We start from the raw sequence: 13,727 nt of genomic DNA on the forward strand, positions 1-13,727 counted from the left end.
ATTAGAGAAGTGTGTGCTTCTCGAATTATCTTTACTCTTTCAGTTTGTAGAATGCATAGCTTCCCACAATGATACAAGAGTTGGTCCTTAATACGATAATCCAATTCTTCTACTCGTTTTCCTCGACTTAAAGTTGCATATACATCTTTAAAGTCTATATCTTGAGCATATTATTCAATGTAACCTTCATGTAATACAGAATTATGCTTAAGTATAGTAGATGCATTTGTAATGGGTCTAGATAACATATCTGCAACTTTATTATGTATGCCCTTTTTATATTTGATGACTAAATGAAACTGCTGTAGGAACCCCATCCACCTATAATGTCTTGATTGCTGCAACTTAGTTTGGGAGTGTATATATTGAATTGGTTGATGATCAATATGGATAACTATTTCTTTTCCCATTAAGTGATGTTTACACTTTTTCGCACTTTGTACTAATGCATACAATTCCTTATCATATGTGGGATAGTTAACGACTGCAGAGTTAAACATCTTAGAATGATAACATATGGGTTTACCGTGCTGTATCAACACTACTCCCATGGCATAATCACTGACATCTGTTTAGATCTCAAATGGTCTTTAAAGATTTGGCAATGCTAGTACTCGTGTTGTACTAATCTTTTCTTTCAAGGTGTCGAAGGCTTTCTGCTGTTTGCCTCCACACTAAAACACCTTGTTCAATCCTGTTAAAGCATGTAAGGGAGCTGCAATCAAGGAAAAGTTAGAAATGAACTTTCTCCGATATTGTGCTACTCCTAAGAAGCTCCTAACTTCTGTAGTAGATTTGGGTTTAGGCCAGTTTACAATGACTACCTCCTTAGAGGGATCTATCTTCAATTCAACACCCCCTACTATATGTCCCAAATAATTCAAAGATGTTTTGCCAAATTCACATTTTGATAGTTTAACATAAAGTTTTTCTCTTTTCAAAACATCTAGTGTCTCCTTAACATGCTTTAAATGTTTTTCACATGTTTTGCTAAATATAAGAATGTCATCCTGATATACAATAACAAAATCATCAAGAAAAGGTCTGAGCAATCATTCATTATTCTCATGAAAGTAGTAGGAGCATTAGTTAACCCAAAAGGCATAACCAGCCACTCATACAATCCTTGCTTTGTTTTGAAAGCAGTCTTCCATGCATCTTGTTCTACAACTCTGACCTGATGATATCCACTATGCAAGTCTAACTTAGAAAAATAAATAGCTTCCTTTAACTGATATAATAGATCATCTATGCGAGGAAGGGGATAACGATATTTTATTGTTATTTTATTCAGTGCTCGGTAATCAATGCACATTCTCCACAAGCCATCTTTCTTTCTCACCAAAATTTTTGGTGACCCACATGGTGATGTGCTAGGTCTCATAAACACCTTCTTGAGCAACTCCTGCACCTACTTCTTGATTTTTGCATTCTCTAAAGTGGACAACTTGTACATCCCAATGTTAGGCAATGGAGCATCTTGCTGCAAATTAATATCATGCACTATTTCCTTTTTGGGTGGCAAACCTTTAGGTTCTTGAAAGAAGATATCATACTCTGAAACAACTTTTCTAAATTAGCTTGTTGTTTAGCATCACAGCCCTCAAATACATTGGTTTTATCAGGTTTCTTTTCCTTTACAACCATCAGTAAAAATTGTTTGCATGAATTTACAATTCGTTTCATCTACATTGAGTTTATGAGAGTATAATTATTCTTGAGCTTATGAGCTCTTAAAAAGTATTCGATTCCATCTTTAACGAGTAGATACTTGTTCTCATCTCTATAGAAAATAACTTTTCTGTCATACAAGTAAGGACTTCCTAAAACAATTCCACATATATCCAAAGGAACTATATATAACTCAACCTCATCTACAAATGCTGACCCAAAATAAAACATGAGTTTGCATTGTCTAGTCACTTGTAGTTGTGCTTTATCACTTAACCAACCTAATGGGTATGGTTTCTTGTGAGGTGTAGTCAGTAATCCCAACTTCTTTACAATTGCTTTAGAAATTAAATTTACTTGTGAGCCACTATCAAACAAATTATCAATCTTTTTATGTTTGGAAATAACTCAAATATAGAAAAGCTCATGTCTTTTTCTCTCATTTTCTTCATTAATAGTAGTTTGTGTAGAATTACTAGTAGATGCTTTAGAATTCTTACCTTTTATACCTGTGGCTGCAATGATTTGTTCATCTCCTGAGTCCGACCCCAAATCTTTCTCAATAGCTACAACAATCTTCTTCTTGTTGCTCTCAAACTTCTTAGGTCTCAGCACTGGATGCAAAATCCAACAGTGCTCATCATCATGCCCATCCTTCTTATAGTAAGTGCATGAAGTCTTGCTTTTCTATGCAGTGTTGGCCTTCCTCGCTTTCCATTTCTTTTTTCTTTTCTCCTTATTCTGGCTTGCAATGGGCTTGGATGATCCTCCAACCTCTGGGTTCCCATTCTTTCCTCTAGCTTCTAGATGCATAGCTTGAATAGATACCTCATCTATACTAGTGGGATTAAACATGAGGATAGTGTAACTCATGTAGCTATGTAGACCATCGACGTACTTCAGCAGAGTCTCAGGTGAGTCTAATGAGATTCCTAGAATCAAATCTCTCTTCCTAAATTCTTGGGTGTAACCTTGTACACTTTACCCTTTCAATTGGCGAAGAGTTTGCCAGCTCATCATGGCTTGCTGCATGTAGGCCAATGGATAGAACTGCTTTTTGATTACAGAAACAAATTCACTTTAGATAGAAAGAGTCTTACCATGTCTCTTCATGTCTACTTGGGTCCTTCCTTCCCACCAGACCAAGGCAGTACCCCCAAGGCGTAGGCTGGCCAGCTGAATCTTACTCTTGTCTGAGTCAATACTCTACACTTTGCAATAAACATCAATTTGTATGATCCAATTATCCATCTTTTCTTCATTCAACTCTCCATCATATATTGCTAAATCAAATCTCGTTTAATCAAAGATGTCTTCTTTTCATGTTCAAGGCTATTAGTAGGTTTGAGAAAGTTTTCTTCTTTCCCTTTGCCTTTTGAGGGGTCATGGAGGGGAGACTCTTCTTCTCCTTTAGCTTGTTTGGAGCTTGATGATTCCTCATCTTTATGTTTTCTAAAGTCCTTATACATTTCCTCTACCATGGATCTCATGGCCAGGAAACTATCTATAAATTGAGGGTCTAGGCCCATGAAACCCTCCCCCAACATTGTCTTCTAAGGGTAGACTCTTCCAATTTCAGGATTAGTTTCAACCAACTCTCCTTCTCCTAATTTGAGCTTCGATCTAGTTAGCATTCAACAGCTAAATCCAACACAAGATTGTCTAACCTTAACAACCTATAGCTCTGATACCACTTGATCTGAAATCACCCCTAGGTGACCTAAGGGAATTAATGAAGGTATTACAGACTCATGTGATGGTGTATGTGTCTATGTTATCTTGTGCAATGGATCGATAAGATTTCGAAATACACAGACACTTGAAACAGTAGGAGATCACAGTAAGCAAACATAAACACAATAAAACTTAATAAGTAGTTCACCCAATCCTCCTGGGCTACGTCTCCAGGTCTAGCCTTCAGTGGTGGCCTTTTTATTATGGTTTTAAAGCAGAGTCTTACAATAACGAGCTCAATCTGAGTCTCACTTGATAGAGGATGATCAATAGGACAACACTTGGAATTCCCAAGTCCTTAGAGTTCATATACTCCCCTTACCGAATTTCGACCTCAATTGGTATCTCTCTGCTCAATGATGCGATTACTCTGATGGTCAGCTCGACTTCTCTACCCTCTCCAACTTTTCCTCTCTGTGTCTCTCGGCCTTCGACTTCTTCACTACTTCTCTGCCTCACTGTTTGTCCTATCTCTACCAACTCGTGGCTGTAAAGATAGTTTGTTCCTTTGACTGTTCATTTCGGCTTCCCGGCTCTCTAGATCGCCTACCTCTTTCGTTGGGACTCCTCTGCCCTGCGTCATCATCACTATGTAATGCTTCACAGAGAGGTGGCCACTTGCCTCTTTTCAAACTGAGTGTTATTTCTTCCTGAACAATCATTTTCTCCGTTATTTCCCAGATGCCTATGAAACAGATACTTCTGTCATTTCATCGGTCAAATCAGACTTCAAATCTTATGTGTCGTAGTTTATTTCTCCCTTGGGTCCAGTCATCCATCAGGTTGAACCTCCGCTATTGATCTGGAGCCCCCAGACCCTACGATCTTTGCTTATATCGCGCGGTTGAGTTTCTCGACCGTTAGTCCACGATGTAAGCGGTTTGTCTCTCTCCCCACTGGACACACGTCACTCAGTGTATGGAATCACTGGGTCCTTGGCCAAATTAGCTTACCACCCAAAATACCCCCGATATTCCATCGGTTTTGAGCGCGGGACCCACCTTGTCGGTTTTATCACTTTCCCATGGTTTTCCGGTTTTCCTTTATGACCGAGCGCTCGGGGCCTTTCCTTCTCGAGGGGTTTTGCCTAGAAATGCACTAATTACGTATCATAAATAGCCTCCATTTTCGGATCTAAGCTTCCTAATTGCCATTTTGCGCTATGCATGGTCTCCATGGGTCAACGGTCAATGCGCTTTGACCGAAGGTCCTCATTGCTCCGTGCTAGCTGAAAATTGCCATTATTTAGAGGTTATTTCTGATAGCTATAAGATTTCTTGAAGCCTGTCATTCATTCTTAACATTCATCAAATTGTTTGAGGATCCAATTCAGATCACTCCCATAAAGGTTGACTATTCTTTTTTATATGGTAACAAATAGTTGGCGTGGTTGGGATAGACCCTGTGGTTAAGATACATGGCATGTGGGTGGTCACAAAGGTTGGTGATTATTATAATATTAAACAACAGTTAGTGGTTCCACAGTATGTGGTTCCAACATTGGTACACACACACACACAGACATATATATATTCGTTGTCCGGTGGTCAGGCGAGTCCATCGTGGGTAGCCCTCCCACCACACACACCCATTCTTTTATTATAATATTAACCAACTATTTGGGGTGGTAGGTTTAACAACCCGACACCCAAATTTATTATTTTTTGTTTCGAAAAAAAACCAACACTTCATTTCTGTCTGCCATAAAATAAGGCATATTAGCAAAATTAAAGAGGCACCAATTTCATGTCTTCTAACCATCGGATTCCTTGCATCGGGATTCTACCAATTTACTGCCTCATTAAGGCTAGCACTTGTCTATGTTTGACCAGGAATTTGACAAACTATAACTTGAGCATACAAACTCGAATTTGAGTGTCATTCACACCGTTGGAATTAGGGCAACGAGCACTGCGAGCTAGTCATGGTTTCACTTCCATATGAATACTTTTTTTTTGAGTTATTTTCAAGGGAAATGGTATTTATGGATCCTTGTAGATCATTTTTTAGGTGTTGTGTACCTTTAGCTTTGTCTTTTCCTTTCCATCACCGTGGTTATTTTGTCTTATGCTTTGACTTCTCATAACAATGCTTCAATTTATCAAAAACTTCCTCAAGTGATGAAGGCTCATCATACTTAATGCAATCTCTAAATGCTAATGGAAATCCACTCAAAAATATTTGAAATTTTTCATTCTTGACTATAAGATATAGTACATACCTCAATAACTCCATAAACTTAGTCGTATACTCCTCATTTGTCATCAATCCCAACTTTAGCTCATAAAACTTGTTGGCTTTCCTTTCGTAGTACCTTTCTCACAGGTATTCCTTCCTAAAAATTCTCTTGAATTCATTCCAACTAAACTCTTCTATCGTGACATCTATAAACCACTTCAAATATTCCCGCCAAATGTTTTGTTTCTCTTTGAGGTTGAAGATAGTTTTTATGACCTTCATATACTCTATGTATTCACAAAACTCAAATAATTTCTTCATCCTAAGTAGCCATGCATCTGCATCCTTCGGATTCTTCAAATCTACCTCAAAGGTAGGTGGAATTTCTTTCTTGAACTCATCTAGAAAATATCCCCTATCACTCCTCGTGTAATGATGATAACAATGATGATAATAGTGTCTGTCAATCCAAAACTAGAATAGAATCTATGTCCATCTCCTCTCATATCCGGAGCATCTAACGGGATGCATATTTGATTTTGTCATCCCTATCTGACATGTGCCCACCATGAGACCTACAACCATATGTCCCATTAGTTTTGTCCTCCTTCCCATGGCTGATCCTAAGAAATCATTATCTCTTCAATTCTCACAAATTATGAATGACTACTACATTGACTTATGCTTGTTTCTCACGTACGTTCATGATTTTATCATTATCTCCCCTGTAACTTCTTATTTTTTCCTTCAAAATTCTCAACGTGTCTACTAATTTAGAAGAGTGCCCAACACCACATTGCTCATCTGATCCATAGGGAGTGTCTCATGTACTATAGTATACCATCTTTGTATTCATCTATGATCTCTTCCTGCAAGTATACCACACCATCTTATATCGAAACATAACATAATCAACATACCTCAGTACAATTGAAGGGGGGATATCTCATCTACAAGATTAACAAGAGTAGAACAAGACATGTATAATTATAGTCATGTCAATAAATAAAAATCATTTCAACGATCATCTAGATAACATGCATGACCATAACAACCACATACCATGATCTCATGCACGATACATATAATCATGTCAATGTTAGCATAACAACATATAAGCACTAACATTCATAACCAATGCATGAATGAATCACATCCAACAATAATGCCATCAAGTTTCACATGGTCACAAAAATTCAACAATGACCAACACCAATCATATATAACAAGAACATATACCACAAGCATGAATAACCCCCGTGTCATATTCCAAGCATGAACATGGGACTCACAATAATACCAACCATGGCTTCCTAAGGCTAAACCACCTCAATCATCACCAATAGAACCATACTTTATCATAATTCCCACCAGATCGCTAGGCCCTAAACAAGCATGGAAGCTGTTATCTCAAAATCAAACCCTGGAAGGCTGCAGACCAGGAAGACTTCAAGTGACTGTTTTAGACCAATCTTTTAGCTAAGGCTTAGCCTCCTTAGCCTGAGAGGGCTCTCTCAAAAGGTTTAAGATTTGTGATTGTGATTGAGATGGCTAACTCTTTTATGAAACAAATAGTAATGAGGCTGGTAAAATCTAAATTAACAAGCATCCATTGGGCTCATGGAGTCATATGTCATTTAGCATTAACAGTGAATTGGCTTTGCAATGAAATCAAGGCATTCAGACTTCAATATACATAAAGGACAACAGACACAAAAGGGACAGTATATGAGTACATGAAGGAAATTAGAACACAGCATGTGATTTCTAAGTAATCAAGTACTCATCAAACTGTAAACAACATGAAAGACAACAAGAGGAATTCATACATTGAAGTCACTATGATTCTTGAGCAGCAAAAAACCATTACTGTATTACCAAAGGACAGAGTCTTTACATAAGCTTCACAACAAGCTTTTTTACATAAACTTCCAACCCCTATTACATTTCCTATCCTTCTATATATAGAGTTCCTCCTTAAACATTAAGGGAACTCGAAAACTACTTCTAATGACATCTGTTTAGCTTTCAACTGCCTATTTAATGTAACAAACTTCCACTAGACCTTCTAGACATCTAAATCAAGTAGGACTCTAATTCCATAACAGCCTTGGTCTACAATCATCCTCGTTCTTTGACATCTGGTCCCCTTCTAGTTTGGCTGTGATGGGTCTTCAAGGCTCCATGTTTGTCTTCAATGTCACATGTTTTCCAATGCCCTGAAACATAGGAAACTACCCCTGTGTACCGGTCTTTAGTTTGCCTCCAAATGTTCGGATCCAACGAAGTATATCCTTTATCTTTTAATTACCCAAAATGGAGCAGACTGCCACGTCCTTGATGTGTTGTCCACCGTTTTCATGTGTGAAAGCCAAAATTCTTGCAAATTATTTCACATATTCTGAAGTGTGGTAATTATGCTCACTTTATGACAAAAATCTAAAGTTGGATTCGAATACATATTATCTCCACCTGTCTTGACCTGGTTGAATCTTAATAGCTTCAGCTGATGCCTTGCATACCTTGTAGACATTCCCCTTTCAAAAATTCCCGCTCATATTCAAAACCGGTTAATTGAAATTAGGCTATTTAGCTTCAACAGTTTCGTAGCGCACTATGAAACTGCTGAGCTTTAGTCATCACCTTCAACAGTTTCATAGCGTGCTACGAAACTGCTGAGTTGCTTCAAAAATCACAGTTTCAACCCAAAATTTTACTATTTGAGCACATTGTTGTTAAAACATTCTTCCAACTGTTTCAAGACTTTCCAAAACTGAAGGGAATGTTTGATTCTTCAAAAGGATTATACCAAGCAAAATCATCAAAACTTTGAGACATAGCCTTACTTGTAGTGAGATTTCTTCATGGAGATTCTTGTAGCTGGCTCAACTGTATCTTTAAGTCTTCAACTTGTTTTTTCATGACTTTGATCCCAGACCTGAGGTTTGTATTGACTTTTCTAATAAACTGAGCTTCCTTTATTGCAGGAGTAGTCCAGCTACGAAATTGAACACTAAAATCAACCACTTCAGGAATTTGAAAATTTTGGTCCTCCCACCGAGCTTGCATCTGGTTGAAATAAGCCTCCTTAACTGCAAATTTCCTAGCAGCCTTCTTTAGTCTAGCAATTTCAAGGTTGGCCAATCCTAATTTCTTTTTCAAGTCTTCCACATTACCTTCTTCTTGAGTGGCAACTGTTTTGCCTTTATCCTTTCTTTCATGAGGTCGTGTTTCCTCCCCTGTTTCATCTGCCCTTGGCGGTACCTCCTGTACTTGTTTGAACTTCCTCGTTATGGGTCTCCTGGGCTTGAAAACAAATTGTTCAACTTGCTCATCAAATTTGAGTTTCTTCGAGGCTTTAACTTTCTTGGCCTTCTCTTTATCTGACTCGATCAAATCAGCTTGCACTAGTGGGGACTCTTCAATGTCAATGGCTTGCAATAAGTCATTTAAATCTCCCTTTGAAACAAGACTTTCTTCAATAGCCACTGACTTACCCTTTTCTTTTGCCACCTGACTCCTAGTCCTTCTTCTTTGAACTCCTTCTCTTGTGCTTGATTCATGTGCAGTTTCTTTGACCTGAGTTTTTTCTTTATTTGATTGCTGAGGTGTATCCTGAATAGTCAGTGGCTTGGTAGACTCTCCAACTTGTTTCCTTGCTTTTAACTTTGAAACCCTCTTGGCTCTTGTTTCTGTTTGAGGACTGGTTGTTGTTGAAGGTTATTTTGTTGCTAGAGGGCTGAGACCGGTCTTGCTCTTGAAACTGGACATGAATATGAATGTGTCCCAGTCTCTGCCTACCCTCTGGAGTTCATGCAGAACCATTAACTTAACCAAGCCATGGTGGAATAGTGAAGTCTCACAGGCTTCCTTTCTCAGTTGTACCTTATCACACATTTTACTTAAGCTGCGAAACAAGTAAAAAGGTAGATCAATAGATGTTTTCCCTGTGAAATGCAACAGCAATTTAAAATGGTATGAATACACTTTGTTATATCTCCCTTCACAGGTCAGATACTTCTGTATACAAGTAAGCAATTGAGCATATGATTCTTTAACATAACTTCTAGGAACAGACTTGCTCAAATCTGAGTTAATGAACTCCTGTTTTAGAAATTCTTTGCATGGATTCATGTCAAATTTGAAATTCTTGAACCAATTTTCTTGCCCTCTTGGTATTTCTGTAACTGTGGATATCATGTCTGGTGAGACCTGCAATTCCAACATGCCAACCTTTGAGTTTAGCCCTGTGAAATTCAGTGCAAATTCCTTAGTCACTTGTGCATGTCCTCCCTGGAGCTTCTTGCAAAAATTCCAACATCCAGCTTGTTTAAATGCCTGTTCGACCTCTCTGTTCTTCAAGGTTATATCCAAACCTTCAGGCTCGTTTCTCAGACATTTGCCTGATCTATGGTCTTTCCTTTCTGCTGATCCCTCCATGAAGATTCAGTGACCTGTAGGCTGGAAATGCTAGCGCTGCTCAAACTCCCAACTCTGCCTCGCTTGAATGGCTGCCTCACTTGATAGCTGCCTCGCTTGATGACGATGTTTTCAAATTGAAATCTAGTAGATTTGTTTCTCATGCAAAGCCTACAATCATCATTAAAACCGAGCACACTTGGCCTTTCTTGGAACTTGTATTTCGTGTGTACCAATGTACCTAGTGATTGCAATGATGGAGATAAGCGGTTGGAGATGATGTATGGAGTGCATAAACTGACAATGAATGATGTAGCCATAGGTTAACTTGGCAGATTTGACAGTTGGGAAAGATTCACTGCAGAATGCACGAATCTCCGATTTCGCAGCGCGGTCAGTGTAAATTTTGAATAATGCACTGCGAAATCACCTAAAACCTATCGCGCTGTGAAAACACCTAAAGGACTTTTGCGCTGCGTAATCACCTAATGAACCTTTGCGCTGCGAAACTGCTAAAAGGATTAATGCGCTGCGAAAACACTTCAGGATGGTTACATGCGCTACGCAATCACCTAAAAAGGCTTTGTGGGACATAATGATTTTTTTTTTTTTTAAACCAAACTGACACATGGCTATGAGATCGGTGATGAATGAGGGTGACCAGTGATGGATGAGAATGCATGCTTGACTCAAGACCTCCTAAGACTCAGACTCTAAGGAAAACGAAATCAAACTTAGACTAACACTGACCTTTATCATCAAGCTAGTATGAGAAATTTTGGCATTAGAATTCTTAAGTGATAACAGATGCCTTCAGATCTCTCTACCTAAACTATGAGGAATTTGTCCATCTCAACCTCTTAGATTTAAAATGTATCCTGACATTACCGACGAAGGTATTCCTAGGTCTATGACATCAACCCCCTTTGGGCTTTACCGTGCATCACACCATTACCAGTTAATGGATTCCTAGGCTCAATCAGGGGTATTCACCACTAAGATTTATTGTGTATCCCACCATTCATTCGTGAAGATATTCCTAGGCTCAATCGAGGTTTTCACATCCATACTTTACCGTGTATCCCATCCCGAGATTCGTATTCCTCGTGAATAGTCCTCAAACTACCCCACTCAGCTTCAAATCCATCTGGAAATCAAGCTCAACCAAATACAAGAGAATGCACCACACCATGGCTATCCGAAAATGGAGACGCAAGGCTGAAAAACACTTTCACTCCTCGAAAAACCAATGCTTATGACAATAAGAGAACCAGAAACACAGATGCATGTACCATGCATGTCACATCTAGCAAGGAAAAAACAAATTCAAACTGATACCTTCAAGTAATATTGTTTTAGATTCTTGATCATGTTATTCCTTTCTTGATCTTTTCTTCCCTTTTCCTTCTTCATACTTCCTTCACTTTCCTTAAAGCAATTCTAGAGTGCTCCAAGAATGCTCTATGTTTCTAAGAGTGTGACAAAGAGAGAGTAGAGAGAGGGAGCTCTAAAACTGAACTGACAAAAAGTTATCAACTGGTCCTCAAATTCTTTTTTATTAATGGAGCCTCTATTTTCTTCAATTTTCCATTATTTTCCTTCATTTTCATCCTCACATGCAAGTTGTGACCTTTCACCTTCCTTTTCTCTTAATCTCCATTATTTTTATAAATAAAATGCCAATTAGTACCTTATGCCTTTCCAAATCCTTTTCCATTGCCTTTGCAAATTTCGTTAGCCATAATAAACCAAATGAACAACCACACTAGGATGTTTTATGCCCAACATTCAACTTAGAATACATGTCCCATGACCTTTGTTATTATTTTTCCTTTATTAACTTTATTACATGGAACTTTGACCAAAGATGTTACAATAAATATATATACATACATATATATATATATACATACATATATATATATATATATATAATCATTTTTCTTTTTATTATATATTTTAATTTTCAAAACTTATATCTATTTTAATATTTTGTATTTTTCTTTTTGTGAGATAAACACTTCAAAGGATTTGAACTAAAGACCTCTTTACATGGAGTACCTTAATAATGAACACATTTACCATCAATATAATTTTTTTAAGTGGGCCTAATGGTTAAGAGCATATGTTTCCTCCTAAGAAGTCACGGGTTCAAAACTAAAGGGCGGCAGAGTATGTATGCCTTAATACACTTACCACTAAAATCGCTAAATGGAAGTGAGTCCCTTCTCCCACAAACTAGTGATTCTTATACACCAATTTGGTTTTTGAATTGGCTATGGACCTAAAAGTAAATAATAATAATAATAATATTTAAAAGACTTATAATTTTAAAATTTTTATTATATTAAATAACTAAAACAATTATATATATTCATATTCATGGAATTATTAAATCATACAAAAATACAACACATTTCCGTAAAGTATCCAATCACATAATGAAATTAAATAACGATCAGGATTTTTCCCACAAGACAAAGCATGTTTGTGCTCTTGCATAACCTAGCATACAAGATAGACATTTATTATTTTCTAATTATTTCTCTTTCTTAGATGGTTATTTATAAGAGAGAATAATAATCCAATTGAAGAAAATTGCCAAGGCTTAAATTGTTTCAATACTAGAGCTTGCACCTCACAAGCTAATAAAGAGAAAACCAGGGGGACCACAAGCTACATAAAAAAAATTGCAAACTTAAATGTAAATAGAATATAAAAGTAGTTGGATTAATTAAGGGCCAGCAAACTCGGACAAACGACAAGCTACATAAAAGATTTGCAAACTTAATATATAAATAGAATCTAAAAGAAGTTTGATTAATTAAAGGCAATCGAAAATTTGGAAACATGTGGTGTTTCACAGTGACTTTCCATCCAACCACCGCTTATAAAATGTTAACGCTTCCTTAGGTTTATATTGTGGCACGGTATGTCCAGATCCCTGCAAAGACTACATTGTAATTAGTTTAAATGAAAAAAACCATCTTAGTTAATTGCAATGAAAAATAATGTTTAAGAGGAAATCTTTATATTTCACCCTGTATCTGGTTTCTTTCCAAAATCATAAAAAAGAGAAGACAACCCACATTTATAGTTGCAAAGGTCAAGTTGTGATCATACTCTTGAGTATATCTGTGCACACCAACAATTCAAAAGGCACACTATTTTATTTAAACGTGTTTGAATTAACATGGTGTAGCACAGTTGAAGGAGTGACCATGTCCCTACCCAGCGACTTGATCATCTAGGATCCAGGGGAGCCATTGATCAATTATCGCATAACCCAGGGACATTATCCAAGCCTCTGTTCCAGTGAAAGGCACCTCCATATCATGGTGGCCACTGTCATCATAAATACAGATGTGAAGATCATAGAAAATGGGTGGCCACTATCATCACATGAAATATATTTAAGTAGCATAAAATTATTATTATTATTATTATTAATTTAATTTTAGAATTAGAATTTAATTAATCATCATTTACTTATTAAAATTTATAAAAAATACATATATTTTAATTTATATTTTTTAAATTTCAAACTAAAAACTAAAAAATGTTAAATCAATATATAAGATACTCCAAATATATAAAAAATCACTATATACTGCCAATTAGCTAGAGGAATTGCCTTGAAAGTTATGGAAATCTCTGTTATATTTAGAGAAATCTGGCAAGGATTTTTGCAAATCCAAGTTATAGTTGTTAAACTTCAAATTTAG

General features: G+C 37.0%; 1 protein-coding gene across 2 annotated transcripts in view; it reads right to left on the reverse strand.

Annotated features, from left to right (window-relative positions):
- Nucleotides 1-12,743: 12,743 nt before the first annotated feature.
- Nucleotides 12,744-13,727, reverse strand: part of LOC149172617 (serine carboxypeptidase 1-like) — an 89,865-nt gene continuing 88,881 nt past the window's right edge. For both annotated transcript variants that reach the window (XM_089427752.1, XM_089427751.1), the window contains 3 exons: nt 13,234-13,347; nt 13,092-13,137; nt 12,744-12,946 (listed from right to left, as the gene is read on the reverse strand). In XM_089427752.1, coding sequence (XP_089283878.1) covers nt 12,863-12,946; nt 13,092-13,137; nt 13,234-13,347 — 244 coding nt within the window. In that variant the 3' untranslated portion in view covers nt 12,744-12,862. The remainder of the gene's footprint in view (nt 12,947-13,091; nt 13,138-13,233; nt 13,348-13,727) is intronic.

The sequence above is a fragment of the Pinus tabuliformis genome, chromosome 4_2 (genome assembly GCF_031772625.1).
Source record: "Pinus tabuliformis cultivar Carrire ecotype Pingquan chromosome 4_2, CPIR1, whole genome shotgun sequence".
Lineage (NCBI taxonomy): Eukaryota > Viridiplantae > Streptophyta > Pinopsida > Pinales > Pinaceae > Pinus > Pinus tabuliformis.